Source organism: Erithacus rubecula (assembly GCF_903797595.1).
Source record: "Erithacus rubecula genome assembly, contig: scaffold_192_arrow_ctg1, whole genome shotgun sequence".
In the NCBI taxonomy this organism is placed as follows: Eukaryota; Metazoa; Chordata; class Aves; order Passeriformes; family Muscicapidae; genus Erithacus; species Erithacus rubecula.
This window is the reverse complement of record NW_027636121.1, coordinates 111,874-139,677: the sequence shown is the minus strand read 5'-3', so window position 1 is coordinate 139,677 and position 27,804 is coordinate 111,874. Positions and strand designations below refer to the sequence as shown.

Sequence of the window (27,804 nt, the reverse complement as noted above, 5' to 3'; positions counted from 1 at the left end):
CCCAAAGCCCATCCTGTCAGTCCTGCAGAGCCTCTCAAGCTCCTCCTCACTACCCAGAACAGGGAGTCCCACACCCAGACACACCAGCCCAGATGTGCCCCCCTGGCCTGTGGTGCCTCTGGCAAGGAGCAGCACGAGGCAGTGCAGGACCCTGCACACAATTCCTGAAACACTTGTAGGGTGATCCTGCTCTCCAAGGGATATTCTCATGGTGTTAACTCAGGAACTGAAATGGAGAGTGGGGCCAGAGGAAAAAAGGTAAAATAGGGATGGGCTCTTTGTATGGAAAGGTACAGGGATGGCAGTAGGAAAAATTCTGGAGCAGAGAAGAGGAAAGAAAGCAAAGGTGAAGCAAAGGAAATGCTCAGGGCAATTTGTGGGTGGCTGCCAGTCATCACGGCTCTGAGTCAAGAGTGTCTGCTGTGGAACAGAAAACTCACAGCTCATGGGAACAAAATTTCTGGCTGACTGCAGAGGCCACAACAAACCTGAGTGGTTTCCCTCCCATCCCCAGCCCTTGCTGGCCCCAAGGGCTCATGGCATTTGTGCTCACTCAGCTCCATCTCCCCACAGCAGCACCATGGGGGTGCTGACGCCTGCTCTGTGCAGTGCAAAACAGGGGCTCCTGAGCCAGTGCTGCCGTGTCTGTGCCTGCAAGGATGCGGCACCTGTGTGAGCCTGGGGGGAGAGGCCAGGGCTGCAGAGGGGGGATGTTGCTGGCAGGTGCATGAGGACGCTCTGGGACGCTGCCCTGGGCGTCCAGCGCAGTGGGGATGGATCAGCCCCCAGGGCTGCTGCTCCTTGCCAGGTTCTCCACCTTGCTGGGTCCCTTGCAGAGCACCAGCCATGCTGTTTTGCCCCCAGTCTGCCCATGGCCAGCCTGGGGCTGCTCACAGGGTTTTTCTCTGCTCAGCACTGGCCTGGCCAAGTGTTGTGGAGCAGTGCCTGGCCAAGGAACCTGGAGCCCCCAGGCCCTGCCCTGAGGCTGTCAGTGCTGCCCCAGCAGTGTCCATGGCCTGTCCCTGCTGCAGCCCCGGCACTGCCACCCCCAGGGCTGTGCCCAGCCCAGAGAGCACTCAGGCCCTGCAGCAACACGAGGGCAGGAGGGCAGTTGGGCGTGGCACGGGAGCAGCACTGGCAACACCAAGTGCTGCTGCTGCTGGGCACAAGCTGCTGTGCCAGCACTGATCTGGCCCAGCTCTGCACACAGACATTGCTGCTGCAGCTCCAGAGAAGGGAACAAAGGGGCATCTCTGGAGAAAATTTTCTTGGGAGATCTTAATTAATTTAAAGCCAGCCAGGAGAATAAACCCTCATTAAGACAGCCTTCTGCCACAGCAAAGATGGAGACAAATAAAATGAGAGATGGCACAAGTAAAGTTTTTTCTTTGTGGACAATATAAAGAAGAAAAACAAAGAAAAAGATTCTCCAAATTTAACCAATGAGACTATCACATATGACTTTTATTACAAGTAATTTTCAAGACTGCCCAACAGTTTAATATTCCAGAAAGCAGCCAGTCATCAGTGTCCACACCGCAGCTTGGAGCTCCTGGTTCCTCAGGCTGTAGATGAGGGGGTTTAGGGCCGGAGGCACCACTGAGTACAGAACTGACAGGGACAGATCCAGGGATGGGAAGAACACAGAGGGGGGCTTCAGGTTGGTAAATGTGCCAGTGTTGAGGAACAGAGAGACCACAGCCAGGTGAGGGAGGCAGGTGGAAAAGGCTTTGTGCTGTCCCTGCTCAGAGGGGATCCTCAGCAAAGCCCTGAAGATCATGCACATAGAGACAAAACAATGAACACAAAACAGCCAAATGCTAAACAGACACTAACAGCAAGAAGCCCAAGTTCCTGTAATAGGATTTAGAGCAGGAGAGCTTGAGGATCTGTGGGATTTCACAGAAGAACTGGCCAAGAGCATTACCATGGCACAGGGGCAGGGAAAACGTATTGGCCGTGTGCATGAGAGCATTGAGAAAGCCACTGGCCCAGGCAGCTGCTGCCATGTGGGCACAAGCTCTGCTGCCCAGGAGGGTCCCGTAGTGCAGGGGTTTGCAGATGGACACATAGCGGTCGTAGCACATGATGGTCAGGAGATAGTACTCTGCTGAAATAAAGAACATAAACAGAAATACCTGAGCAACACATCCAGAGTAGGAGATGTTCGTGGTGTCCCAGAGGGAATTGTGCATGGCTTTGGGGACAGTGGTGCAGATGCAGCCCAGGTCAGTGAGGGCAGGTGGAGCAGGAAGAAGAACATGGGGGTGTGCAGGTGGTGGCTGCAGGCTACGGCGCTGATGATGAGGCCGTTGGCCAGGAGGGCAGCCAGGGAGATGCCCAGGAAGAGGCAGAAGTGCAGGAGCTGCAGCTGCTGCGTGTCTGCCAGTGCCAGCAGGAGGAAGTGGCTGATGGAGCTGCTGTTGGACATTGCTTCACTCTCAGCATTGTGGGCTCATTGGTTTTCAATGTTGGAAGAAAACATTGAGAAGCTGGACAAGTAGAATGAGAGTTAACAGAGGGAGGATATTTGACAAATAAATCTCTGAATGAACATTTAATTTATTTAAAGACACAGCGAGCATGATTCCAAATGTACATAGTTTGTGAGTCAAGTTAGAGAGTGAACTCATTAAGGGAAGATGACAAAATATTTAGGGTGAAAATAATCACAAAAAAAAAAAAAGTAGAAAAGCCTGTCCCCCTACTTCTAGCACTATTAAAAGCTTTAGAAGGCAGGCTTGGAATTTAATGTGTTACATTGAACGCGCTGCAGAAGAAAATAGAAAGATCTTACCTTCAGAAAAGTATCCAGTCATAGCTCTCCCAGGGCATCCTTGAGCTCCTAGTTCCTCAGGCTGTATCAGGGCTGGAGACACTACCAATTACAGAACTGACAGGGCCACATCCAGGGATGGGGAGGAGATGGAGGGGGGCTTCAGATAGTGCTTGTGAAAAGATTCACCACGAACACGTGAGGGAGAGGGCTGCAAAGGGCTCTTGCCACAGTCTGTGGCTACAGCAAACCTGGAGAGAAAAAAAAATGAGAAGGGGTAGAAATAATGATGTTTATATGTGGACAATATTTAAAACAAAAACAAAGGGGAAAAAAACCACAACAAAATCAACAAGAAATATCAAAGATGACTCCTATTGCAAGTGATTTGCAGAAATTGGCAAGCAGTTTAATGTTTCTGAACTTTTCCAGACATAAGTGACCACACTGCAGCCTTGAGCTTCTGGTTCCTCAGGCTGTAGATGAGGGGGTTCAGGGCTGGAGGAACCACTGAGTACAGAACAGACAGGGCCAGATCCATGGATCTGGAGGAGATGGAAAGAGGCTTCAGGTAAGCAAACATTGCAGTGCTGAGAAATATGAAGACCACAGCCAGGTGAGGGAGGCAGGTGGAAAAGGCTTTGTGCTGTCCCTGCTCAGAGGGGATCCTCAGCACAGCCCTGAAGATCTGCACATAGGAGAAAACAATGAACACAAAACAGCCAAATGCTAAACAAGCACTAACTGCAATGAGACCAAGTTCCCTGAGGGAGTTGGTCTGTGAGCAGGAGAGCTTGAGGATCTGTGGGATTTCACAGAAGAACTGGCCAAGAGCATTGCCATGGCACAGGGGCAGGGAAAATGTATTGGCTGTTTGCATGAGAGCATTGAGAAAGCCACTGGCCCAGGCAGCTGCTGCCATGTGGGCACAAGCTCTGCTGCCCAGGAGGGTCCTGTAGTGCAGGGGTTTGCAGATGGACATGTAGCGGTCGTAGCACATGATGGTCAGGAGATAAAACTCTGCTGAAATGAAAAACAGAAAAAAAAAGAGCTGTGCAGCACATCCCTTATAGGAGATGTTCGTGGTGCCCCAGAGGGAATTGTGCATGCCTTTGGGCACAGTGGTGCAGATGGAGCCCAGGTCAGTGAGGGCCAGGTTGAGCAGGAAGAAGAACATGGGGGTGTGCAGGTGGTGGTCGCAGGCTACGGCGCTGATGATGAGGCCGTTGGCCAGGAGAGCAGCCAGGGAGATGCCCAGGAAGAGGCAGAAGTGCAGGAGCTGCAGCTGCCTCGTGTCTGCCAATGGCAGCAGGAGGAAGTGGCTGATGGAGCTGCTGTTGGACATGGCTCCACTCTGGGCATTCGGAGCTGTTGAAAGAAGACTTTGACAAGGTGGGAACAAATTCTTTGAGCCAATCCTATAAAATAATATTTAGAATCCTTTCAAATTATCTTCTCATAATTTGGTTGTGATTTGTAAAAGTTTTTTATTTTTGAGTTTATGTTTTTCCTGCTGAATTGCTGGCACAGTGGTGGCACAGGGAGACACTGTGAGAGACACTGACTGTGGCATCTGGTCATGGGGACACTCATGGGTGACGTGTCGCTTTGCGTGTGTCCCAGCCCAGTTTGCTTGGTGCTCACGACGTGGGTGTACAGCACCTCCCCCTCCTCTGGGGGGGCCGGGGGCTGTGGGGGGACCCTAAGGGAATAAAGGAGATGTGTGGGAGGGAATGGGAGGTCTTGGGGGTTGGGGTCGAAGGCCAGAGTGTAGTTTCAGCTCCCCCCTCACCTTTCCTGCTGCTTTCTGTGAGCTGCAAAGGAAAGAGGGGAAGGGTAACTGTCGGGTCCCCTGGGCCCTGACCCCTCTCTGGAATCCTCAAACCCCACTGCCTCCTTAATTTCCCCCCGGACCCCTGAGAATCCATGGTGATTCCCAGAACATTTAAACCACCCCAGTACCCAGCACTGCATGAAGCCCCAGAATGTCAAGCCTGGCAGGGAGGCTGAATCTCCTAATTCCCCTGGGATCACTGAAAGAACTCCCAAAATCCCTGCAACACCCTCCAACACCATCCCAAATCCTTCAGAACACTGAGCAACTGTCCTGAGCACTCAGCACTTCTGCAGTCAGGGGCTGTGGGTGCCACCCCATCACCCCCACATTTAAATGGCCCCCCCAGTTCCCCAGGGACCCCATTGTCCCCATTGTCACCCACCCATGTTGTTCCATCGGTGCCAGCCCACAGCTCCACACACGAGCAGGAGCAGGAAGAGGAGGGACCCGCCAAGGCCTGCGGCCACTGCTGGGGACAGAAGGGACACATCAGGGTCAGCTGTCACTGAAGGGCTCCTGCAATCCCAATGACCCCGTGTGACCCCACCTGTGTTCCAGTGGTGTCCAGTGGTTCCCTGTGGTGTCACCTCCAGGGCCAGCTCTGGGCTGAGTGCCCGGAACACACGGTGCCCGTCCTGTCCCAGCTGGTTGGTGGCCACGCACTGGTAGGTGCCTGAATGTCCCACATCGACAGCCCCAAGCTCCAGGAGGGGACCCTGGGCCACCTCATGCTCATTGGGCAGCCAGGTGAAGGTGACAAGGGCTGAGCCCACCTGCACCGAACAGTGCAAGGTCACGGGGTCACCTGGGCCTACCTGGAGTGCCGGGGGACCGGGAGTGATGGTGGCATTGGCCACGAGTACTGCGGGGACACAGACAGGGCTGAGGTCAGCGGGAGGTGCTGGCACCCGCTAGGGATTATGGACCAGATGGGGGGATAAGGGTGAGAGGGGTGGGATGGGGAATCCATGGGTATAGTCACTCCCACCCAGAGGGTCCTGCTCACCAAGGATGGGGACATTTAGGAGGACTCTGTCCCTTACAGGTAGTATCCCCAACGTGCTGCATCTCCAGGATTGGAGCAGTGTCCAGTGTCGTGACCAAGGCGCCCCAGTGCCAGGGGAATGACAGGGAACCTGTCCCCACGGCCACCGTGCAGCTCAGCTCCAGAGTGTCCCCGAGTGCCACCTCTCACCAACGGGAGTGCACCAAAAGTGACCCTCCGAGAGTGGGACCCCTGCCGAGTGACACAGGAGGGACTGGGGACAGTCGAGGAGTGGGAGACACCACGGAGTCATGAGAGAATAAGAGAGGGGGAGGATGAGAGAGGAGTGGGGAGCCACCAGTGAGGACGAAGGGGGCCCAGAGATGTGAGTGAGACTTGGAAAGGAGTGGAAGGGACCTTAGAGAAGGATGAGAGATTCAGAGAGGGGAAATCAGGAGAGGGTTGAAGGGAAGATTTTGGGGACCCAGACAGGGATGGTGGGACCTATGGACAATGGAGGGACATCACAGAGGGAGAGCTGCAAACAGGAGGGGGCTGAGGGACCCTGGTGAGAGATGCAGGGAACAGGAGAGGCGATGCAGGGACCCAGGGAGAGAGCTGGGAAAGCAGGAGAGCACGCAGAGGGTTGAGCAGGGATGGGAGAACTGTGGGGGCTCCCCGTGCCCATCCCCACACTCACTGCGCACCGTGACGCCGAGCCGGGAGCTGCTCTTCCGCACGGCCCCCCCCCTTGGAGCGCACCTCTCAGCTGTAATTCCCCGAGTGGGAGACCCCCACGACGGGCACCTGGAGCTGTGGGGACCCCTGCGGACCCCCCACCAACTGCCCATCCCGGTAGAAGTGGTACAGGAGGGGGGCTGGGGGTCGCAAGGGGCTGTGGGTGCTGAGGCAGCTGAGATTGAGGGGGGACCCTCCAGCAGCGGCACCGTGAAGAGCTCTGGGAAGGAGATGGGGGTGGGGACTGTGACTCTGAGTCCACTGAAAAGTCGCTGTGGGGGTGTCAGGATATTTGAATTCAAGCAGTGGGTGTGCTCACCATGCACTGTCACTGTCACCGGTGCTGACAGTGACATTCCTGAGGCCACCCACCCCCCGCAGCGGTAGCGGCCGCTGTTGTGTAGCTGCAGGGGGGACAGGGACAGCTCTGTGTCCCTGATGGAACCCTTGAACTCCTTCTCATTCTGATAAAATTGCACCCTGGTGACAGGGTTGTTCTGCTGGGCTCGGCAGCGCAGTGTCACCGTGTCCCTCTCCAGCAGTGCCCGTGCTGGCACCTGCAGCACCAGCCAGTCTGTGGGACAGGAGGGTCTCGTCACACTGAGGAGCCCGAGACGCGTCCAGAGTGGGTGCCCATGGCACCAGGGACGTCTGGGTGTAGTATTCACTGCACGGGAGGTTCCCAGGGACACCAGGAGCAGCCCTGTGGCACAGCTGTCCCCAGGTGGCTCCAACCACAGTGGGATGCACTGGGATGTCCCTGTTGCAACAGGAGGGCTGTGAGGCCACCCACACAGTGGAGCCCACCCAGATCTATCATGGAGCCATTCTGAGCGTTTGAGATCCCCCCTCACCATCTGACACCATCAGGGGACGGCTGGGCCCGCTGCCAGGTCTGTCACACATGTAGGTGCCACTCTCGGTGACAGTGAAGCTGTCCCTTCTCTCCTGCCGCAAGCACTGCTTGTCCTTGTACCAGGTGGTGGCACCGGCGGTCCCCGAGCCCTGGCACGTCAGTGTCACCCGGTCCCACAGCACCGCCGGCATCCAGGGGGGCTCCACCAGGAGCTGGGTGCTCTGGGCACCTGCGGGTGACAGGGGATACCAGCCTGCCAGGGCACCACAGGGCTGGGGACAGCAGAGCAGGGACATGGCATCCCCCGAGGACTCACCAGCGAGGCCGAGGATCTGTGCTGGAAGGGAGAAGGGACAGGGCTGGGTGGGGGTGGCTCTGCAGGGATAGTGTGACCGAGGGGGGGAGAGTGAGACTGTCACCAAAATGTCCCCATGGGAACACCCTTCTTTTAGGAATGTGCTCAAGTACAGTCCCCAATATGTCTGAAGAAGCTCCCAGGGGACATTTTTTTGTCACACGTCTGGGTAGAACGGACCCCTTGACAACAGGGACAACACAGCCACCCTGTGCCTGTTCAGGTCACTACCTGCCATTCCTACGGCCACATCCTCATGATGCTTCCCCCATTTTCCCTGTCCCCACAACTGCCCCAGCCTTGTGGAGCCCAACCCCACAGTTCTTTCCCCTGTTCCTGTTCCCATATCCCTGCCCCCACATTCCCATCCCATTCCTGTCCCCTTGTCCCTGTTCTGAGTGTCACACAATGACCCTGGTGACACTGAGGGAGCTCCGGCTCTGTCCCCCACTGGCTCTGTTGGCCTTGGGGACCTCAGGTAACCTCGCAGCCCCCCTGTGCGCCCTCCCCACTGCTCTCTGCCTCCCCAGGGCCCATCCCCAGGGCGTCAGGCCTGTGCCCTGGTCACTCACCCTACAGGAGCAGCGCCACCTTCCCGGCCATCCCGGTGTCCCCGGCCATGGGCACTGGCTGTCACTCGCTGCTGGGGCCACCTGTCCCCTGGCTGGCGGCTCTTGGGATGAAGGGACAGGAAGCAAGGGCAGGTGTCTTCTCATTGTGTAGGTGGCTCTTGGTGAGGGTAGGGTGTGGACAGGATGGGGGCAGGGTGGGGACATTGTGGGACATGGGATGATGGTGGGACATGGTGGGACAGGATGTTGCCAGAATTTGAAGGCTGAGGTGTTGCAGGGAGCCAAGGATGGGTGTCCAGGGCCCTGGGGTGCAGGGATGGGGTCCCATGGGAATGGGGGTCACAAGGGTTAGGTGGATTAAAACTCAGTGAAGAAGGTCCCAGAACAACATGGCATCCAGGGATTTGTGATCATGGGATGGATCCCAGGAATGGGGGTGCCAGGGCAATGGGGGTCCTGGGGAAATCATGGGCCCCCAGAGAATGGGGGTCCCAAGGCCTGGAACTACCCAGATGGGGGTCCTTGGGAATGGAGATCCTGGAGAATGGCAGTGCTGGGATGGGGGTCCCAGGGAAGGGGGAACATAAAGAATGGAGTCCCCATGGTTGGGTTTCCAGGGGAATGGGGGTGCCAGGGATGGCAGTGTCTGGGCAGGCCAGGGGTCACAGCTCCTTCCCTTAGTGCCTCAGATTTTGTGGTGACCAAGGGCCCAACATTGGGGTGCTAATTTCCTGGGCAGGCATCACATGGGGATCCTGGGTATCTTCACTTCTGTGCTGTCCCCTGCCATTGACATTCTCCTCTCTCTATTCCTCTTTTTTCCCCTTTCACAATTTTGTGCCATGCCACCTTGCTCCCAGTTCCTGACTCAAAAATCCTGGAGAGCACCTTGGAAAAAACTGGTTGGGGTAGCCCGAGGAAAGGAGAAAAGGGGGTGGAGAGACTCCAGGGAGGGGTGGAGAGGCTGTGCGGGATGGGGGTGTGTGGCTGTGCTCACCCAATAGTTTCACTTTCTCTCTCCTGCAGCAGAAGGAATAGGCTGTTTGTGCTGAGTCACACGGGATGGGTTCTGTCCTGGGGGCACATCCAGGGGGTCCTGCCTGAGGGGATCCTGTCCTGGGGGTGACACATTCTGGATTTTGTCCCAGCGGTGACACATCCCAGTGGGGGAGATCCTGTCCTGGGGGATGGTGGTTCTGGTCAGGGTCCCTGGACACATTCCCTGAGCAAGTCCCTGTCCAGGGTAGGGCACATCCTGGAGACCCCTGTCCCGGGCAGGGGGGCCCTGCCAACCCCCTCTGTCCTCAGTGGGGCACTGTGACCTCTGTGACCTCTGGGGTGCCCCGACTCAGGGTGTGACCCACCCACTCTACACCCCCTCATTGGCTGGCCCCACCCATCTGGGAGCCTCAATCCCCGTTTGGGAACCCTCACAGGTGCAGCACCTCGGCCCCATTGCACAGCCCACCAAGATCATTCTGTGGGTGAAAATCCCCAGCAGGGCTGACTGGGGGTAACAGACATGGGCTGGTGTCAGTCAGGGAAGACACAGACACTCAAAAACACCCAAAACACAGCCCCATACTTAAAACCCCTGCAGGGCCTCAGTGCTGGCAACCAGGAGATGGATGAGACCCTCCCCATGAAACACTTGTGAAGCTCTTGGGGGGCTTCCCCCTCCCTGTGCTGCTTCAAATCAATCGCACACAAGGTTTCTGTCCTCAGGTGTGGGGACACTTTGGGTTTATTTCATTTGTAGAGAAATCCTGTTCCTGATTTTCCCAATCTCGCTCCTCCCCTGCAGGATCTGAGCTGGTAAGAGCAGCTGAGGAATGGAGCCCCAGGCTGCAAGGAGCTCCCAAACTCCTGCTCCTTGAATCCAGTGGCCATCCAAGTGTGGGCCCAGCCATGGCCCAGCCCCAGTGCCCAGGGATGGGCATTGGCCAGCCCTGCTCTGGCCAGCCCCAGGTGGCAGCCAGGACCTGAGGCTCCCCTGCCCCCTTGGCTTTGATTCTCGCAGCTTTCGAGCTGCTGCAAAGGTGAGAATTCTTTCTGTGGCCAAAAAAGGCTTGGCTGTGGTTTGCTCAGCCCTGCAAGAAGCACAAAAGCCAGTGTGAGCCCAAGCAGTGGCTCTGTGAGGCCCTTTGATGGTTTTCAGAGCAGGGCTGGCTGGAAACCCCCCCTGCAGGGGCAGCTGTGAGGGAACCAGTCCGGAAATGCAGCAATTGATCATTTGGTGCCTGTCCCCAAGGCACTGAGAGAGACCCAGAACTGCTGGAAATCCCACAAGGATCTGCTCAACAACCTGACCAGGACCTTCCTCCTTGAACAAAAAGTGCAGCCCTCTGAAACCTACCAGAAAGAATGATTGGGTTCTGAATGTGGACACCAGTAGAGAGGGAAAAATGTGGAAATATGGAGCAGGGGTTTCACACGTGGCTCTGGGGCACAGGGGTGTCCCAGCAGGAGCAGGGAGTTCCCAGGCAGGGGAATTCAGGGCAGGGTGCAGTGGATTTACCAGGGAATCAGAGCCTGAGGGACAAACGGGCATTTACACAGTTTGCAGTGGAACCAAATGTACCTGGCATTTCCCATCATAGGGCAAGGTCAACACAGGAATCACCTTAAGTTTGGGCACTCCCGAGGTGCCAGGGTCACACTGGGGACAGTGAGAAAGCTCAGGAACCCCAGGACAGAGGTGCCCAGGATGTGCCAACTCTGGGACAGGAATCCCCAAGGATGTGGCACCTCCAGAACGAGGAGGCCCCTGGGATAAGACCCAGGTGTCACCAGCCCAGAGGAGCCCTTTTCTCTCAGAGCAGAACCCCTCTGGATGTGTCCCCACAACAGAATCCACGTCCTGGCCTCAGTACAAACAGCCTCTTCCTTCTGCTGCAGGAAAGAGAAAGTGAAAATCTTGGGGGAGCACAGCCAGAGATCCTCATCCCCCACAGCGCCCCAACCACTACCTGCACACCCCAGTCCCCTTTTCCCCTTTCTGGGATGGCCCATCTCTTACCTGCTCAGGTGTTCCCTGGGATGTGTGAGCCAGGAAAAAGCCCAGGGGTGTGTGGGGCAGAGAGGCAGAACCTCTCAGGACAAGTCTGGGTGCCCCCCTGGCCATGAACACCCTGTGGGGGCTGTGCTGGGCACTGAGTCAGCCAAAATCTGAGACACCCTGTGAAGGAGTTGTGACCTGTGTGCCCACCCAGCCATTGCACATCCCTGTTTCCCCCGGGAACCAAATCATGATACCCCCGTTCTTTTGATCTCTCCTCCCCTCTCTTGGACAACAGTCCCAGCTCTCCCATTGCCCAGCACCACCATTGCCTTCATCCCATCCCAATGGCTGTTAGTTCCACCACAAACCCCTTCCTGAGGGTCCCTTTTTTCCCCTGACCCCCATGCCCTGGACACCCATCCCTGGCTCCCTGCAACACCTCAGACTCCAAATTCTGGCAAAACTCTGTCCCTACCATATTCCACCATCACCCTCACGTCTCACAAGATCCCTACCCTGCCCCCATCCTGTCCCCACCCTGCCCCCACCAAGAGCCACCTACACGTGAGGACAAGACGTGACCTCGTTTCCTGTCCCTTCATCCCAAGAGCCGCCAGCCAGGGGACGGGTGGCCCCAGCAGCGAGTGACAGCCAGTGCCCATGGCCAGGGACACCGGGATGGCCGGGAAGGTGACGCTGCTCCTGTGGGGTGAGTGCCCCGGGCACGGGCCTGACGCCCTGGGGATGGGCCCTGGTGAGGCAGAGAGCGGTGGGGAGGGGGCACAGGGAGGCTGTGGGGACCGCTGAGGTCCCCAAGGCCAGCAGAGCCAGGGCATGGGCATGTACTCCAGTGTGATCAGAGTCATGGGGTGGCCGTGGGACTGAAACAGAGGAACTGGGATGTGAGGATGGAAACAGGGGATCGGGGTGTGGAGACAAGGATGTGGCCAAAGGAACCTTGGGGTCGGGGCAGCTGTTTGGGACAGGGAGACAGGGATGCAGGTACAAGGGTCACATTCTGTGCAGATGGGGCATGGTGACAGGTGCCATGGGAATAGGATCACGGGCACAGGTCCATGGGGATGTGGCTGCGGGTACAGGTGCTTTAGGGCAGGGGGAGGTGACCTGTGCACACATGGGGCGTCCACAATGTCCCCGTGTCCTGCCTCAGCCCAGGGTTACTTCAGTGTTTCTGTCTTCAAAACCTCCATGCTACACCAGTGCTCCTGTGGGGACAGTTTGGGGACAGACACCACACCAGGTCCCCCAGGTGCTGCTGTCCCCATGGTGCCAGCCCTACCCAGCCCTGTCCCTTCTCTCTTCCAGCCCAGACCCTCAGCCTCGCTGGTGAGTCCTCGGGGGATGCCATGTCCCTGCCCCGCTGTCCCCAGCCCCGTGGTGGCCCTGACAGGCTGGTGTCCCCTGTCACCCGCAGGTGCCCAGAGCACCCAGCTCCTGGTGGAGCCCCCCTGGACGCCGGCGGTGCTGTGGGACCGGGTGACACTGACCTGCCAGGGCTCGGGGACCGCCGGTTCCACCACCTGGTACAAGGACAAGCAGCGCTGGTGGCAGGAGGGACCCGACAGCTTCACTGTCACCGAGAGTGGCACCTACCAGTGTGAAAGACCCAGCAGTGGGCTCAGCCCCCCCGTGATGGTATCACAAGGTGAGTGGGGATCTGAAATGCTCAGGGTGGCTCCCTGATAGGTCTGGTTGGGTTTCACTCGGTGAATGGATGCACATCCCTCGTGTGCTGAGAGCCTGTCCCCTGCACACAGGGACAGCTGTGTCACGGGGGTGCTCCTGCTGTCTCTGGGACCCTCCCATGCAGTGGATACTGCACCCAGATATCCCCGGTGCTGTTGCCACCCACTCTGGACCTGTCTCGGGCTCCTCAGTGTGACGCGACTCTCTGCTCCCACAGACTGGCTGGTGCTGCAGGTGCCAGCACGGGCGCTGCTGGAGGGGGACACGGTGACACTGCGCTGCCGGGGATGGCAGGACAATCCTGTCACCAGGGTGCGATTTTACAAGGACGACAAGGAGCTGAGGGGGTCCCTCAAAAACACAGAGCTGTCCCTGTTGCCCCTGGAGATGCACAACAGCGGGAGCTACCACTGTGGGGGCTTGGTGCGAGCAGGAGCAAAAGCGTCAGCACCGGTGACAGTGACAGTGCACGGTGAGCACCCCCACAACTGGAACCCCAATATCCTGACATCCCAAAGCCACTTATCAGTGTACTCAGAACCACCGTCCCCACCCCCATCTTCTTCCCAGAGCTCAAGCCTGTCTTGGTGCTGGAGGGTCCCCCCGAGCTTGCCGAGGGGTCCCCCCTCAATCTCAGCTGCCTCAGCACCCCCAGCCCCCTGCGGCCCCCAGCCCCCCTCCTGTACCGTTCTACCGAGATGGGCAGTTGGTGGGGGGCCCGCAGGGGTCCCCGCAGCTCCTGGTGCCCGCTGTGGGGGTCTCCCACTCAGGGAATTACAGCTGCGAGGTGCGCTCCAAGGGGGGGACCGTGCGGAAGAGCAGCTCCCGGCTCGGCGTCACGGTGCGCAGTGAGTGCAGGGATGGGCACGGGGAGCCCCCACAGCCCTCACAGGTCTCCCATTCCTGCTCAACCCTCTGCGTGCTGCCCTGCCTTCTCAGCTCTCTCTCTGGTTCCCCACATCATCCTTGCTGGTTCCTGCATCCTCCACCAGATCCCCACAGTTCTTCCTGGGTGTCCCTCTCCCTCTCTGATGTCCCTCCATTGTCCATGGCCCTTCCATCACTGTCTGGGTCCCCAAAATCTTTCCTGTGCATCCCTTCAACTTTCACCTTGTGTCCCCTCTCTGAATATCCCATCCTTCCCTGGGGTTCCTTCCTTCCCTTTCCAAGCGTCCACCCCACTTCACCCCTTTCTACCTCACTGAGATCCCCCCACCCCCTCTCTGATCCTCCCACTCTCTGAGTCTCTCACTCCCCCCTGCTGTTCCCCACTCTTCCCATGTCCCCAATCCCTCCTATGTCCCCCTGCAGGGGTTCCGCCCTCAGGGGTGTCCATGTCCGTGCAGCCCCCCGGGGCACGGGTGGCAGTTGGGGACCGCCTGGTGCTGAGCTGCACGGTGGCCATGGGGACAGGTCCCCTGTCCTTCTCCTGGCACCGGGGAGGCTTGGGGTCACCTCTAAGCAGAGGACCTGACCTGGAGCTGTGGAACCTTGGGGACAATGACAGCGGCCACTACCAGTGTCGGGTGAGCGATGGGGACAACGTGGCTGAGAGTGTCCCCCTGAATGTCACTGTCCTGGGTGAGTGGGGCCCCCAGACTGAAGGTGACACCACCCAAAGCATTCCCATCCCCGCCTCACCAGGTGCCAGCCCTGTCTCTGTCCCTGCAGTGCCCGTGGCCAATGCCACCATCACTCCCAGTCCCCCGGCACTCCAGGTGTGCCCAGGTGACCCTGTGACCCTGCGCTGCTCGGTGCAGGTGGGCTCAGCCCCTGTCACCTTCACCTGGCTGCACAACAGGCACGAGTTGGCCCGGGGTTCCCTCCTGGAGCTTGGGGCCGTCGATGTGGGACATTCGGGCACCTACCAGTGCGTGGCCACCAACCAGCTGGGACAGGACGGGCACCGCGTGTTCCGGGCACTCAGCCCAGAGCTGGCCCTGGAGGTGACACCACAGGGAACCACTGGACACCACTGGAACACAGGTGGGGTCACACGGGGTCATTGGGATTGCAGGAGCCCTGCAGTGACAGGTGACCCTGATGTGTCCCTTCTGTCCCCACCAGTAGCCGCAGGCCTTGGCGGGTCCCTCCTCTTCCTTGTCCTGCTTGTAGGTGGAGCTGTGGGTTGGCACCGATGGAACAACATGGGTGGGTGACAATGGGGACAATCGGGGGCCCTGGGGACAATGGGGGCCATGGAATTGTGGGACTGATGGGGCGGCACCCACAGCCAGTGGCTTAAGCACTCAGAGTCTTTCCCAAAATACTAAAGGGTTTGTAGGGGTGTTGGAGGCCTTACAGGGATTTTGTGGGTTCATACAATGGTCCTGGCTAGAATTTGGAGGTTGAGCCATTCTACCAGGCTTGACATTCTGGGGGCACAGAGCACTGGGGTGGTTCAGGGGTTCTGGGAGGCACCAGGGATGCTCAGGGGTCCTGGGGGAAATTGAGGGTGCAGTGGGGTTTCAGGATTCCTGAGAGGGGTCAGGGCCCTGGGGATCCCACAGTTACCTCTCCCCTCTTTCCTTTGCAGCTGATAAGAAGCAGCAGGAAAGGTGAGTGGGGGGCTCAAATCACACTCTGGCCTTTGACCCCAACCCCCAACACCTCCTGTTCCCTCCCACACATCCCCTTTATTCCCTCAGGGCACCCCCACAGCTCTTGGCCTTTCCAGAGGAGGGGGAGGTGCTGTACACCCACGTCATGTGCACTAAGCAGACAGGGGGTGAGTCTGGGCTGGGACACACGCAGAGGGACACGTCATCTATGAGTGTCCCCCTGCCTAGATGTCACAGTCAGTGTCTCTCACAGTGTCCCCCCGTGTCACCACACTCCAGGATCCCCAGGTGACCTACGCAGAGCTGCCAGCAACCCATGGGCGACCACAGGAATGCGGGGACATCTACGGGAATGTGCTGTGACACTTATGGCATGGCTGGCACTGGGGGAACTAGAGATCCCTGCCCCATGTGTTCCCTCCCCCTTGGTTCCCGTGGCTGCCCACTCCGCCCAGGATGCGGCCACGAATGAAAAGTCCCCATATGGGGTTGCCCAGAGCTTCCCATTCCAGTGCTCCCAGTTCCTCCAGGGTCTACCCATTCCTCCCCCATTGCCTTGGGGCACAGGATGTTTGTGCCTCTTATTGGACATAAAACACAGCATCTGAATTAACCCAGGAGAAATAGTGTTCTGTGTGTTTAGATCTGCAGGCTCAGCTTAGACCTAGGAGAGTCCTGGTCAGGCTGTTGAGCAGATTGTTGTCTTTGCAGCAGTTCTGGGGCTATCTCAGTGCCTTGGGGACAGGCATCAAATGATCAATTGCGGCATTTCCGGACTGGTTCCCTCACAGCTGCCCCTGCAGGGGGCTTTCCAGGCAGCCCTGCTCTGAAAACCATCAAAGGGCCTCACAGAGCCACTGCTTGGGTTCACACTGGCTTTTGTGCTTTTTTCAGGGCTGAGCAAACCACAGCCAGGCCTTTTTTGGCCACAGAAAGAATTCCCACCCTTGCAGGAGCTTGAAAGCTGTGAGAATCAAAGCCAAGGGGGCGGGACAGCCTCAGGTCCTGGCTGCCCCTGGGGCTGGCCTGAGCAGGGCTGGCCAATGCCCATCCCTGGGCAGTGGCCATGGTGAGAAGGTCCAGAAAACTTTCCTTGCATCCAAAGAAGCTTCTTGTAGACAGAGCTAGAGGCATCTGAGCCCCAAAATATTTCCAGTTCAGCCACAGTAGTGCAAAATCCCTCAGAGAGCCAGGAGAGCTGTGCTTTTGTGCACAGGGGTGGTTTTGCAGCCCAGGTGACCTTCATGAGCCCTGACCCTAATTACAACAGATCATCGAGGGCCTGCTCCTCCCCTTCATCCTCCCCCTTTCCATCCTCCACCTCCTTCTCCTCCCCCTGTGCCTGCTGTGTCAGGATCAGCAGTGGCCCAGGAAGAGCAGTGGCTCCAAACGTGCTCTGGAGCCCCTGAGGAGCCCTGGCAGTGTCAGCAAGGAGCACCTGCCTTCCTCAACATGCCAGGGGAATTCAACATTCCCAGAGCTGCTGTGCCAGGGCTGAAGGAGGAAAAGGCAGTGAGAGGATGCGGCTTTTCAGGAATTGTGGTGGAAAGGCACGAGAGGTGCTGCTGTGGGCCTGAGACCTGCCTGGGGTTGGATGGTGCCTTCCTTGCGTTGCCATCAGGGAGAGCGGTGGCGGGTGTTGTGCAGGGTGTGTGCCTGGGCCGGGACACTGCTCTGCTGCCAGCGGGCACCAGGATCCAAGCTGCTGCCTTCGTCTCTTCTTCCCGGGTGCTGCCGGTGCTGGTGCCGGGACCGATTGGTGCAAAGCGTGAGTTTGCCAAAGGAGCGATTTGGGCTCGTCCCTCCCACCCGAGGCCGCCATGGCCCCTGAGGGGTTGGAGCTGGCACCGGGGCGCCCCCTGCTGGGCGGGAGTGCTCCCTGCAGCGCCCCCTGCTGGGCGGGAGTGCTCCCTGCAGCGCCCCCTGCTGGCTGTGGCCATAATTGCACCAAAGATTAACTAACAGATCTGAGTTGAAATTTCTGTTCTTGTCTTGCTGTTTGTTGAATTGTGCTCTATAAATTTCCTAGCAATGAACTATTATTCTTTTTCTAACATTTTTTCCTGGGAATCCACATAATTTTCACATTTATATCAATTTGGTGGGACCACTCCTCTTTCCATTCCAGGAAGGTTCCTGCTTTCCTTGGCAGATGTTTCACTTCAAAACGAAGACAGTTTCCCACTCTTGGGTTCCAGCATGGATGAGGCAGACACTCCAATACAAGACAGAATAAGACACTTGGCCACCTCATGCTCTACCTTTTAAGCTTTTTGGCCACCATAGGCCACTCCCAAGGTGGGACTCCTAGTTACTTGGCCACGCAGGAGCTCGTTTTGGCAGAGTGCCCCATTGGCCCCAGTGTGCCATGGCTGACAGACTGACTGACACATGGGACCTTGTGTCATCAAAAGCAAGGCCTGACCTACCCTGCCCCACACAGGAGTTCCGAAATATTATGAGACATCCAACTTCTCCTTTCCCTAGCATCCCACCCTGAGCCATGGCTTGATCCCCACTGCCCTGGAAAAGTGGGAGGCTGAGGAATATCCCCAGGGGCTTTGTGACATTATCGTGTGGGGAACAAGGCACAGGAGGGGTTTGACACAGGACAGAAGGGAATCCAGTGCACAGGTTTTAGTGGGAGCCCAAAACTGGAGAATCCCATTCCTAAAACCTGAGAGCTGAACAAAGAAACACCATCTCTGCCAGCTGAACCAAAAAGCAGCATTTTGGTGCAACTAGGAGAGCAACGAGTCCTGTGTTTGCCGAGCACTGGGAGGAGAGATGAGGAGCTGTGGGTGTACTGGGAGTGCTGAGAGGGGCATTGCAGAGGCACTGGGAGTACAGGGACACTGGGAGAGAGAATGGGAAACATCTGGATGTACTGGGAGTAATGGAGAGGCACTGGGAGGGGAAATAGACAGGCCTTGGGGGTACTGGGAGCAGAGTAGGGAGGGAATGAGGAAGTGTCTGAGGGTTCTGGGAGCACTTGGATGTGGAATGGGGAGCCACTGGTGGTAGTGGGAGGGGGTTGGGGAAGCCTTTGGAATTTCAGGGGGAATGGGAAGCTCTGGGTGCCCTGTGCAGCCTCACATGTGACACCCCCACTGTGCCCATTAACCCGTGAATGTTGGGCACCAATGGGAGCAGTGGGGGGACACAAGTAGGTGGCTGCTCACGAGTGGGATGCTCAGTTTCCCAGTGCCCAGCCATGTCCCGAGTGTCACAGCACATTCCCGTAGATGTCCCCGCATTTCCGCAGTCGCCCATGGGTTGCTGGCAGCTCTGCGTAGGTCACCTGGGGATCCTGGAGTGTGGTGGCATGGGGGGACACTGCGAGAGACACTGGCTGTGGCATCTGGGCAGGGGGACACTCATGGGTGACGTGTCCCTCTGCGTGTGTCCCAGCCCGAACTCACCCCCCGTCTGCTTGGTGCTCACGACATGGGTGTACAGCAACTCCCTCTCCTCTGGAGGGGCCAGGGGCTCTGGGGGGGCCGTGAGGGAATAAAGGGGATGTGTGGGAGGGAATGGGAGGGCTTGGGGGTGGGGGTCAAAGGTCAGAGTGTGGTTTGAGCCCCCCACTCACCTTTCCTGCTGCTTCCTGGCAGCTGCAAAGGAAAGAGGGGAGGGGTAACTTTGGGGTCCCTTGGGCCCTGACCCCTCTCAGGAATCCTCAAATATCACTGCCTCCTCAATTTCCTCCAGGACCCCTGAGCATCCCTGGGGTCCTTCTGAACCCCTGAACACACCAGTGCTTTGGCCCCCCTGATCCACCAGAACCTCAAGCCTGAAAGGGAGGGGGACCCTCCAAATTCCTCACAGATATCTGAAAGAACCCTCAAAAATGCCTGCAAGGACCTCTAATAACAACCCAAATTCTTCAGGACCCTGAGCAAAAGTCCTGACAGTTCAGCATAGCCCAAGTCAGACACTGTAGGTGCTGCCCCATCACCCCCACATTTTGGTGGCCCCCCAGCTCCTCCTAGACCTCATTGCTCCATTGTCACCCACCCATGTTGTTCCACCTGTGCCAGCCCACAGCTCCACCCACAAGCAGGATGAGGAAGAGCAGGGACCCACCAAGTCCTGTGGCCATTGCTGGAGACAGAAGGGACACATCAGGGTCACCTGTCACTGCAGGGCTCCTGCAATCCCAATGACCCCGTGTGACCCCACCTGTGTTCCAGTGGTGTCCAGTGGTTCCCTGTGGTGTCACCTCCAGGGCCAACTCTGGGCTGAGTGCCCGGAACACACGGTGCCCGTCCTGTCCCAGCTGGTTGGTGGCCACGCACTGGTAGGTGCCCGAATGTCCCACATCGATGGCCCCAAGTTCCAGGAGGGAACCCCAGGCCACCTCATGCTCGTTGTGCAGCCAGGTGATGGTGACAGGGGCTGAGCCCACCTGCACTGAGCAGGACAGGGTCACGGGGTCACCTGGGCACACCTGGAGTGCTGGGGGACCAGGCGTGATGGTGGCATTTGCCACAGGTACTGTGGGGACACAGACAGGGCTGAGGCCGGGGGGAACGGCTGGCACCCACTGTGGGAGGATGAGCTCCTTCATATAGGACAGTGACACCACGGTGCTGAGGGTCATCCTGTGGTGTGGGAAGAGGTCATGTGATGGATGAGGGATGGGGGATGAGAATGGGGTGAGGGTGCGGTGAGTGTGGGATGAGGGATGCTGTGTCCAAGGGTAGGGACGGCCGTCACCTGTTGGTGTGGCAGGTGGAATGATGTGGGTGGGATGTGATGGGTGCCATGAGGCACATCAACGGGGGCATCACCCCAGTGCCAAGGGTCTCAGTCCCCTGGGAGGATAACACTCAGCAGGGTGAATGCCACCTGATGTGGAGTGGTAGATGTAACAGCTGGGGAGGGATTCCTGGATTGGATGTCCTGGGTGGGGACACCTGGAGCCAGACAGTCCCAGTTGCCCTGGTCTGTGACACCCAGTGATGGGGGCTGTGAGCTGGGCTGGGCTGCAGATGGTGTGGGGAGGTGAGATGGAATGGGAATGTTTGGAATTGGGGATGCTGTGAGTGGGGTCACCCCTAGTCCATCGGCTGGGCTCACCAAGGACAGTGACCTTCAGTGTGGGGCTCATGGCCACTCTGTCCTGGGTTCTGGTCAGGCAGTCATAGTGGCTGCTCTCATTGTCTCCAACGCACTGCAGCTCCAGGAGGGGGCCCGTGCCCAGTGGCTCCCCCAAGCCCTCTCTAGGATTCAGCAGTAGGACAGGGGACCTGTCCGCTTGGTCACCGTGCAGCTCAGCACATGGTGTCCCCCAGTGCCTCCTGTGCCCCGGGGAACTGCACTGACAAGGACACCTCTGAGAGTGGGACCCATGCAGTAGGGCACAGGAAATAGTGGGGACATGGGAGGAGTCGGGGACATCAGGGAGCAGTGAGGGATTCAGGGAGGGGGAGGATCAGAGAGGGGTGAGGAATAGTGACCGCGAGGAAGCCTGGAAAGTGCTGAAAGGACCCCTGGGAAGGATGGGAGATTCAGCGAGGGGACACATGGAGAGGGTTGAAAGGAACATCTTTGAGACCCAGACAGAGATGGTGCAACCGTGGACAACGCAGGGACCTCAGAGAGAGGGAGGTGCACCCAGAGAGATGTGAGGGGATCTGGGGGGGCTGTGGGGGCTCCCCGTGCCCATCCCCGCACTCACTGCGCACCATGACGCCAAGCTGGGCGCTGCTCTTCCACACAGCACCCCCTCGGAGTGCACCTCACAGCTGTAATTCCCCAAGTGGGAGACCCCCACGGCGGGCACCAGGAGCTGCGGGGACCCCTGCGGGCCCCCCACCAACTGCCCGTCCCGGTAGAAGCGGTACAGGAGGGGGGCTGGGGGCCGCAGGGGGCTGGGGGTGCTGAGGCAGCTGAGATTGAGGGGGGACCCCTTGGTGAGCTCGGGGGGACCCTTCCAGCACCGGCACCGTGAAGAGCTCTGGGAAGGAGATGGGGAGGACATGACTTGGAGTCCACTGTGAGGGGGCTGTGGGGTACTGAGATGTGAGGTGTGTGGGTGCTCACAGTGCACTGTCACCGGCGCTGACTCATCCCACAGTCACGTCCAGGAGTTCCTCTGGACCTCGCAGCGGTAGCGGCCACTGTGCCACAGCTGCAGGGGGGACAGGGACAGCTCAGTCCCACGGCCGTGCCACTACTGCGTCTGCCCCTCATCGTGTTTGAAGCGCACTATAGAGACCGACTCCTTCTCCCTGAGCCGGCAGTGCAGTGTCACCGTGTCCCCCTCCAGCAGCGCCCCCGCCGGCTCCTGCAGCACTGGAGAGGCTGTGGGACAGGAGGGTCTCGATGGCAACAGAAGGAACCAGGGGTCCCCCATTGCAGCAGGGTGATGTCGTCACACTGGGATGCACTGGTACAGGGGATGCTCCACTGATGCTCTGGGATGTCCCTGTGTGCAGGGTACAGGATCTGGTCACACGAGAGGTGTGATCCATAAAGCTGAGCTCACCCAGGGCTCTCGAGGAACCCTACAGGTGCCAGGGTTGGGGCACAAAGACCTCTCACCATTTACAATGTGCACGGTGGGGCTGAGCCCACTGCTGGGTCTGTAACACCAGTAGGTGCCACTCTCGGTGACAGTGACGTGGTTGAGCCCCTCCAATCCCAAGCGCCACCCGTTCTTGTACCAGGTGGTGGCACCAGCAGTCCCCGAGCCCTGGCAGGTCAGTGTCACCCGGTCCCACAGCACCGCCGGCGTCCAGAGGGGCTCCACCATGAGCTGGGTGCTCTGGGCACCTGCGGGTGACAGGTGACACCAGCCTGCCAGGGCTACCAAGGGACTGGGGACAGAGGGACAGGCACATGGCATTCCCCGAGGTCTGACCAGCAAGGCCGAGGGTCTGGGCTGGAAGGGAGAAGGGATAGGGCTGGATGGGGGCGGCACCATGGGGACAGTGCACTGGGAGCGGGGTGTGTTATCTGTCCCCTAAATGTCCCCTTTGGGACACCACTACTTGTGGGAAAGTGCTCAGGGATGGTCCTCAGCAAGTCTGGAGAGGCTCCCAGGGGACAGCTCTATTTTGCATTTCCACGCGACACGGCGGCCTTAGGGATGGGGACACAACAGCCACCCTGTGATGTCACAGGTCACCCCCTGCCAGCCCCACAGCCACATCCCCATGGTGCTTCTTTCCTTGTCCCTGTCCCCAGATCTGCCCCAGCTCCATGCAGCCAAATCCCACATCCCCGTCACCGAATTGCTGTCCACCATCCCTTTCTCCACATCTTTCTCCCACATCCCAGCTCCCCTGGTCCTGTCCTGAGAGCAGCTCCAAAACCCTGGTCAGACTGAGAGGCCCCTGCCTCTGTCCCCCACTACCTCTGTTGACCTTAGAAATCACAGGGGACCCCACAGCCCCCCTGTGCCCCCTCCCCACCACTCTCTGCCTCACCAGGGCCCATCCCCAGGGCGTCAGGCCCATGCCCAGGGCACTCACCCCACAGGAGCAGTGCCACCTTCCCGACCATCCCGGTGTCCCCGGCCATGGGCACTGGCTGTCACTCACTGCTGGGACCACCTGTCCCCTGGCTGGCGGCTCTTGGGATGAAGGGACAGGAAGCGAGGTCACATCTTGTCCTCATGTGTAGGTGGTCCTTGGTGGGGGCAGGGTGTAGACAGGATGGGGGCAGGGCAGGGACATTGTGGGACATGGGGTGATGGTGGGACAGGATGTTGCCGGAATTTGGAGGCTGAGTTGTTGCAGGGAGCCAGGGATGGGTGTTCCAGGGCCCTGGGGTGCCAGGGATGGGGTCCCATGGGAATGGGGGTCACCAGGGTTCGGTTGATTAAAACTCAGTGAAGAAAGTCCCAGAACAACATGGCATTCAGGGATTTGTGATCATGGGATGTATCCCAGGAATGGGGGTGCCAGGGGAATGGGGGTCCTGGGGAAATCATGGTTCCTAGGGAATGGGGGTCACAATGGCTGAAACTACCAGGATGAGGGTCTTGGAAATGGAGATCCTGGGGAATGGATGTGCTGGGATTGGGGTCCCAGGAAGGGGGAACATAAAGAATGGGGTACCTATAGTTGGATTCCCAGGGGAATGCGGGTACCATGGATGGGTAGTGGCTGGGCAGGCCCGGGTCACAGCTCCTTCCCTTAGTGCCCCAGATTTTGGGGTGACCAAGGGCCCAACACTGGGGTGCTAATTTCCTGGGCAGGCATCACATGGTGTCCTCGGTATTTTCGCTTCTGTGCCGTCCCCTGCCCTTGACTTTCTCCTCTCTCTACTTCACTGTTTTCCTCATTTTTCTCACTTTTGTGCCATGCTCACTCACTCCCAATTCCTGGCTCAGAAATCCTGGGAAGCACCTGGGCAGTGAATGGGCTGAGGGGACCCCAAGGAGGGAGAAAAAGGGGTAGGGGTTCTGCAGGGAGGGGTGGGGAGGCTGTGGGGGATGGGGGTGTCAGGCTGTGCCCCCCCAACACTTTCACTTTCTCTCTGTAGCAGAAGGAAGAGGTTGTTTGTGCTAAGAGTAACACGGGGTGAGTTCTGCCCTGGGGACACATCCAGGGAGTCCTGCCTGAGGGGATCCTGTTCTGGGGGTGACACGTTCTGGGTGGATTTTGTCCCAGTGATGACACATCCCAGTGGGGGAGATCCTGTCCTGGGGGATGGCGGTTCTGGGCAGGGTCCCTGGACATATTCCCTGAGGAATTCCCTGTCCAGGGTAGGGCACATTCTGGACACCCCTGTCCCAGGCTCTGGCCAGCCCTAGGTGGCAGCCAGGACCTTGGCTTTGATTCCTGCAGCTTTCAAGCTGCTGCAAAGGTGAGAATTCATTCTGTGGCCAAAACAGGCCTGCCTGTGGTTTGCTCAGCCCTGCAAGAAGCACAAAAGCCAGTGTGAGCCCAAGCAGTGCCTCTGTGAGGGCCTTTGATGGTTTTCAGAGCAGGACTGGATGGAAACCCCCTCTGCAGGGGCAGCTGTGAGGGAACCAGTCCGGAAATGCAGCAATTGATCATTTGGTGTCTGTCCCCAAGGCACTGAGAGAGACCCAGAACTGCTGCAAATCCCAAAGGATCTGCTCAACCACCTGAACAGGACCCTCGTCCTTCAACAAAACATGCAGCCCTCAGGAATCGTCCAGAAAGAATGTTTGGGTTCTGGATGTGGAAACCAGAAAAGAGAGAAAAACATGTGGAAATATGGAGCAGGGGCTGGACACATGGCCCTAGGGCACAGGGGTGTCCCAGCAGGAGCAAGGAGTGCCCAGGCAGGGGAATTCAGGGCAGGGTGCAATGCATTCACCAGAGAATCAGAGCCTGAGGCATTTCCAGAGATTGCTGTGGAACCAAATGTACCTGGGAATTCCCATCATCACGGCAAAGTCATCACAGGTGTCACCTTAAGTTTGGGCACCTCAGTGGTGCCAGGGCCCTACTGGGGACAGCAGAAATGCTCAGAGAGCCCCAGGACAGAGGTACCCAGGATGTGCCACCTCTGGGACAGGAATACCCAAGGACATGGCACCTCCAGAACGAGGAGCCCCCTGGGACAAGACCAAGGAACAAGACCCAGGTGTCACCAGCCCAGAGGAGTCCTTTTCCCTCAGGGCAGGACCCCTCTGGATATGGTCCCCAGGACAGAATACACATCCTGGCCTCAGCACAAACAGCCTCTTCCTTCTGCTGCAGGAAAGTGAAAGTGAAAAGCTTGGGGGGGCACAGACAGATAACCCTCATCCCCCACAGCCCCCCAACCACTGCCTGCATCCCCCAGCCCCCTTCTCCCACTCCTGGGATCCCACACCTGTTACCTGCTCAGGTTCTCCCTGGGATGGCTGAGCCAGGAAATGGGGAGACGGGAAAAAGCTCAGGGGTGTGTGGGGCAGAGAGCCAGAACCTCCCTGGACAAGCCTGGGGTGTTCCCCTGGCCATGATCACCCTGTGAGGGCAGTGCTGGGCTCTGAGTCAGCCCAAAATCTGAGACACCCTGTGAAGGAGCTGTGACCCCTGTGCCACCCAGCCACTAATCCTCCCTGCAATCCCCTGGGAACCAAACCATGATACCCCTGTTCTCTTGGTCTCTCCTCCCCTCTCTTGGACCCTAATCCCAGCTCTCCATTTTCCAGCACCACCATTGCCTTGATCCCATGCCAATGGCTGCTTGTTCCCCCACAACTCCCATTCCTGAGGGTCCCTTTTTCCCCCTGACCCCCATGTCATGACACCCATCCTTGGCTCCCTGCAGCACCTCTGCCTTAAAATTCTGGCAAAACTCTGTCCCCACCATGTCCCACCATCACTCCCATGTCTCACAAAGTCCCCACCCTGCCCCCATCCTGTCCCCACCCTGCCCCCACCAAGGGCCACCTACACATGAGGATGAGAAGTGACCTCGCTTCCTGTCCCTTCATCCCAAGAGCCGCCAGCCAGGGGACAGGTGGCCCCAGCAGCGAGTGACAGCCAGCTCCCATGGCCGGACACACCAGGATGGCCGGGAAGGTGGCACTGCTCCTGTGGGGTGAGTGCCCCAGGCACGGGCCTGACGCCCTGGGGATGGGCCCTGGTGAGGCAGAGAGCGGTGGGGAGGGGGCACAGGGGGGCTGTGGGGTCGCCTGAGGTCTCCAAGGCCAGCAAAGCCAGGGCATGGGCATGGACCCCAGTATGACCAGAGTCGTGGGGTGGCTGTGGGAACAGGAACAGGGGAACTGGGATGTGGGGTTGGGAACGGGGGATTGGGGTGTGGGGACAAGGATGTGGCCAAAGGAACCTTGGGTTTGGGGTGGCTGTAGGGACAGGGACAGGGAGAAAGGGATGCAGGGGCAGGGACAAGGGCCACATCCCATGTAGATAGGTGAAAAGGGCAAGTTGAGAGGTGCCATGGGAATGGGATCACAGGCACAGGGCCATGGGAATGAGGCTGTGGGGACAGGTGCTGTAGGGCTGGGGGAGGTGACCTGTGCAGACATGGGGTGTCAACAATGTCCCCATGTCCTGCCTCAGCCCAGGGTGACTGAAGTGTTTCTGTCCTCAAAACCCCTGTGCCACACCACTGTTCCCATGGGGACAGTTCCAGGACAGACAGCACCCCAGGTCCCCCAGATACTTCTGTCCCTGCAGGGCCACCGCACCCAGCCCTGTCCCTTCTCCCTTCCAGCCCAGATCCTCGGCCTCACTGGTGAGTCCTTGGAGAATACCATGTCCCAGCCCTGCTGTCCCCAGCCCTATTGTGGCCCTGGCAGGCTGGTGTCCCCTGTCACCTACAGGTGCCCAGAGCACCCAGCTCCTGGTGGAGCCCCCATGGACGCCACTGGTGCTGTGGGACCGGGGGACACTGACCTGCCAGGGCTCGGGGACAGCCGGTGCCACCACCTGGTACAAGGACGGGCAGCGCTGGGGGCAGGAGGGACACGACAGTTTCACTGTCACTGAGAGTGGCAGCTACCAGTGTCAAAGACCTGGCAGTGGACTCAGTCCCCCCGTGATGGTGTCAAACGGTGAGGGGGGATCTGAAATGCTCAGGGTGGCTCCCTGATAGGTCTGGGTGGGCTCCACTCCATGAATGGACGCACATCCCTCTTGTGCCGAGAGCCTGTCCCTTGCACGCAGAGACATCTGTGTCACAGGGCTGCTCCTGGTGGCCCTGGGACCCACCCGTGCAGTGGACACTGGACCCAGATGTCCCCAGTGCCATGGGCACCCACTTTGGACGTCTCGGGCTCCTCAGTGTGACGGGACCCTCCTGTCCCGCAGACTGGCTTGTGCTGCAGGTGCCAGCATGGGCACTGCTGGAGGGGGACACGGTGACACTGCGCTGCCGGGGCTGGCCGGACAGTCCTGTCACCAGGGTGCTATTTTACAAGGACGACAAGGAGCTGGGGGGGTCCCTCAGTGACACAGAGCTGTCCCTGTGGCACCCGGACCTGTCCCACAGTGGCCGCTACCGCTGCGGGGGCTTGGTGCAAACAGGAGCAAAAGTGTCAGCACCGGTGACAGTGACAGTGCACGGTGAGCACCCCCACGGCTGGAACCCCAATATCCTGACACCCCCAAAGCCACTTCTCAGTGGACTCAGAGTCACAGTCCTCACCCCCATCTCATTCCCAGAGCTCTTCACGGTGCCAGTGCTGGAGGGTCCCCCTGAGCTCCCTGAGGGGTCCCCCCTCAATCTCAGCTGCCTCAGCACCCCCAGCCCCCTGCCGCCCCCAGCCGCCTTCCTTTACCGCTTCTACCAGGATGGGCAGTTGGTGGGGGGCCCGCAGGTGTCTCCGCAGCTCCTGGTGCCCGCCGTGGGGGTCTCCCACTCGGGGAATTACAGCTGCGAGGTGCACTCCGAGGAGGGGGCCGTGCGGAAGAGCAGCGCCCGGCTTGGCGTCACGGTGCGCAGTGAGTGCGGGGATGGGCACGGGGAGCCCCCACAGC

The 27,804-nt window shown here is 58.7% G+C and overlaps 3 protein-coding genes and 1 long non-coding RNA gene across 4 annotated transcripts in view; 2 read left to right on the top strand and 2 right to left on the bottom strand.

The window, feature by feature from the left end:
- LOC306815699 (Fc receptor-like protein 2) overlaps positions 1-27,804 on the top strand; it is a 122,953-nt gene that overhangs the window by 47,926 nt on the left and 47,223 nt on the right. The window contains exons 3-5 of the mRNA XM_079332259.1: positions 12,556-12,786; positions 27,136-27,390; positions 27,490-27,768. Of these exons, the coding sequence (XP_079188385.1) occupies positions 12,556-12,786; positions 27,136-27,390; positions 27,490-27,768 (765 nt within the window). The remainder of the gene's footprint in view (positions 1-12,555; positions 12,787-27,135; positions 27,391-27,489; positions 27,769-27,804) is intronic.
- Positions 3,186-4,121, bottom strand: LOC306815706 (olfactory receptor 14A16-like; the record flags this gene model as incomplete). The annotated part of the gene is made up of 1 exon (XM_079332266.1): positions 3,186-4,121. The coding sequence occupies one exon, from the start codon at positions 4,119-4,121 to the stop codon at positions 3,186-3,188; it is 936 nt and encodes a 311-aa protein (XP_079188392.1).
- LOC306815701 lies at positions 7,237-8,218 on the bottom strand. Its single transcript, XR_013777443.1, has 3 exons — positions 8,120-8,218; positions 7,509-7,529; positions 7,237-7,421 (listed from the first exon to the last, which is right to left on the bottom strand). It is a non-coding gene; the product is annotated as an uncharacterized lncRNA (long non-coding RNA).
- LOC306815705 (Fc receptor-like protein 2) lies at positions 13,697-15,751 on the top strand (the record flags this gene model as incomplete). The annotated part of the gene is made up of 6 exons (XM_079332265.1): positions 13,697-14,408; positions 14,499-14,813; positions 14,895-14,978; positions 15,364-15,385; positions 15,476-15,555; positions 15,642-15,751. The coding sequence occupies exons 1-6, from the start codon at positions 14,162-14,164 to the stop codon at positions 15,749-15,751; spliced, it is 858 nt and encodes a 285-aa protein (XP_079188391.1). The 5' UTR covers positions 13,697-14,161.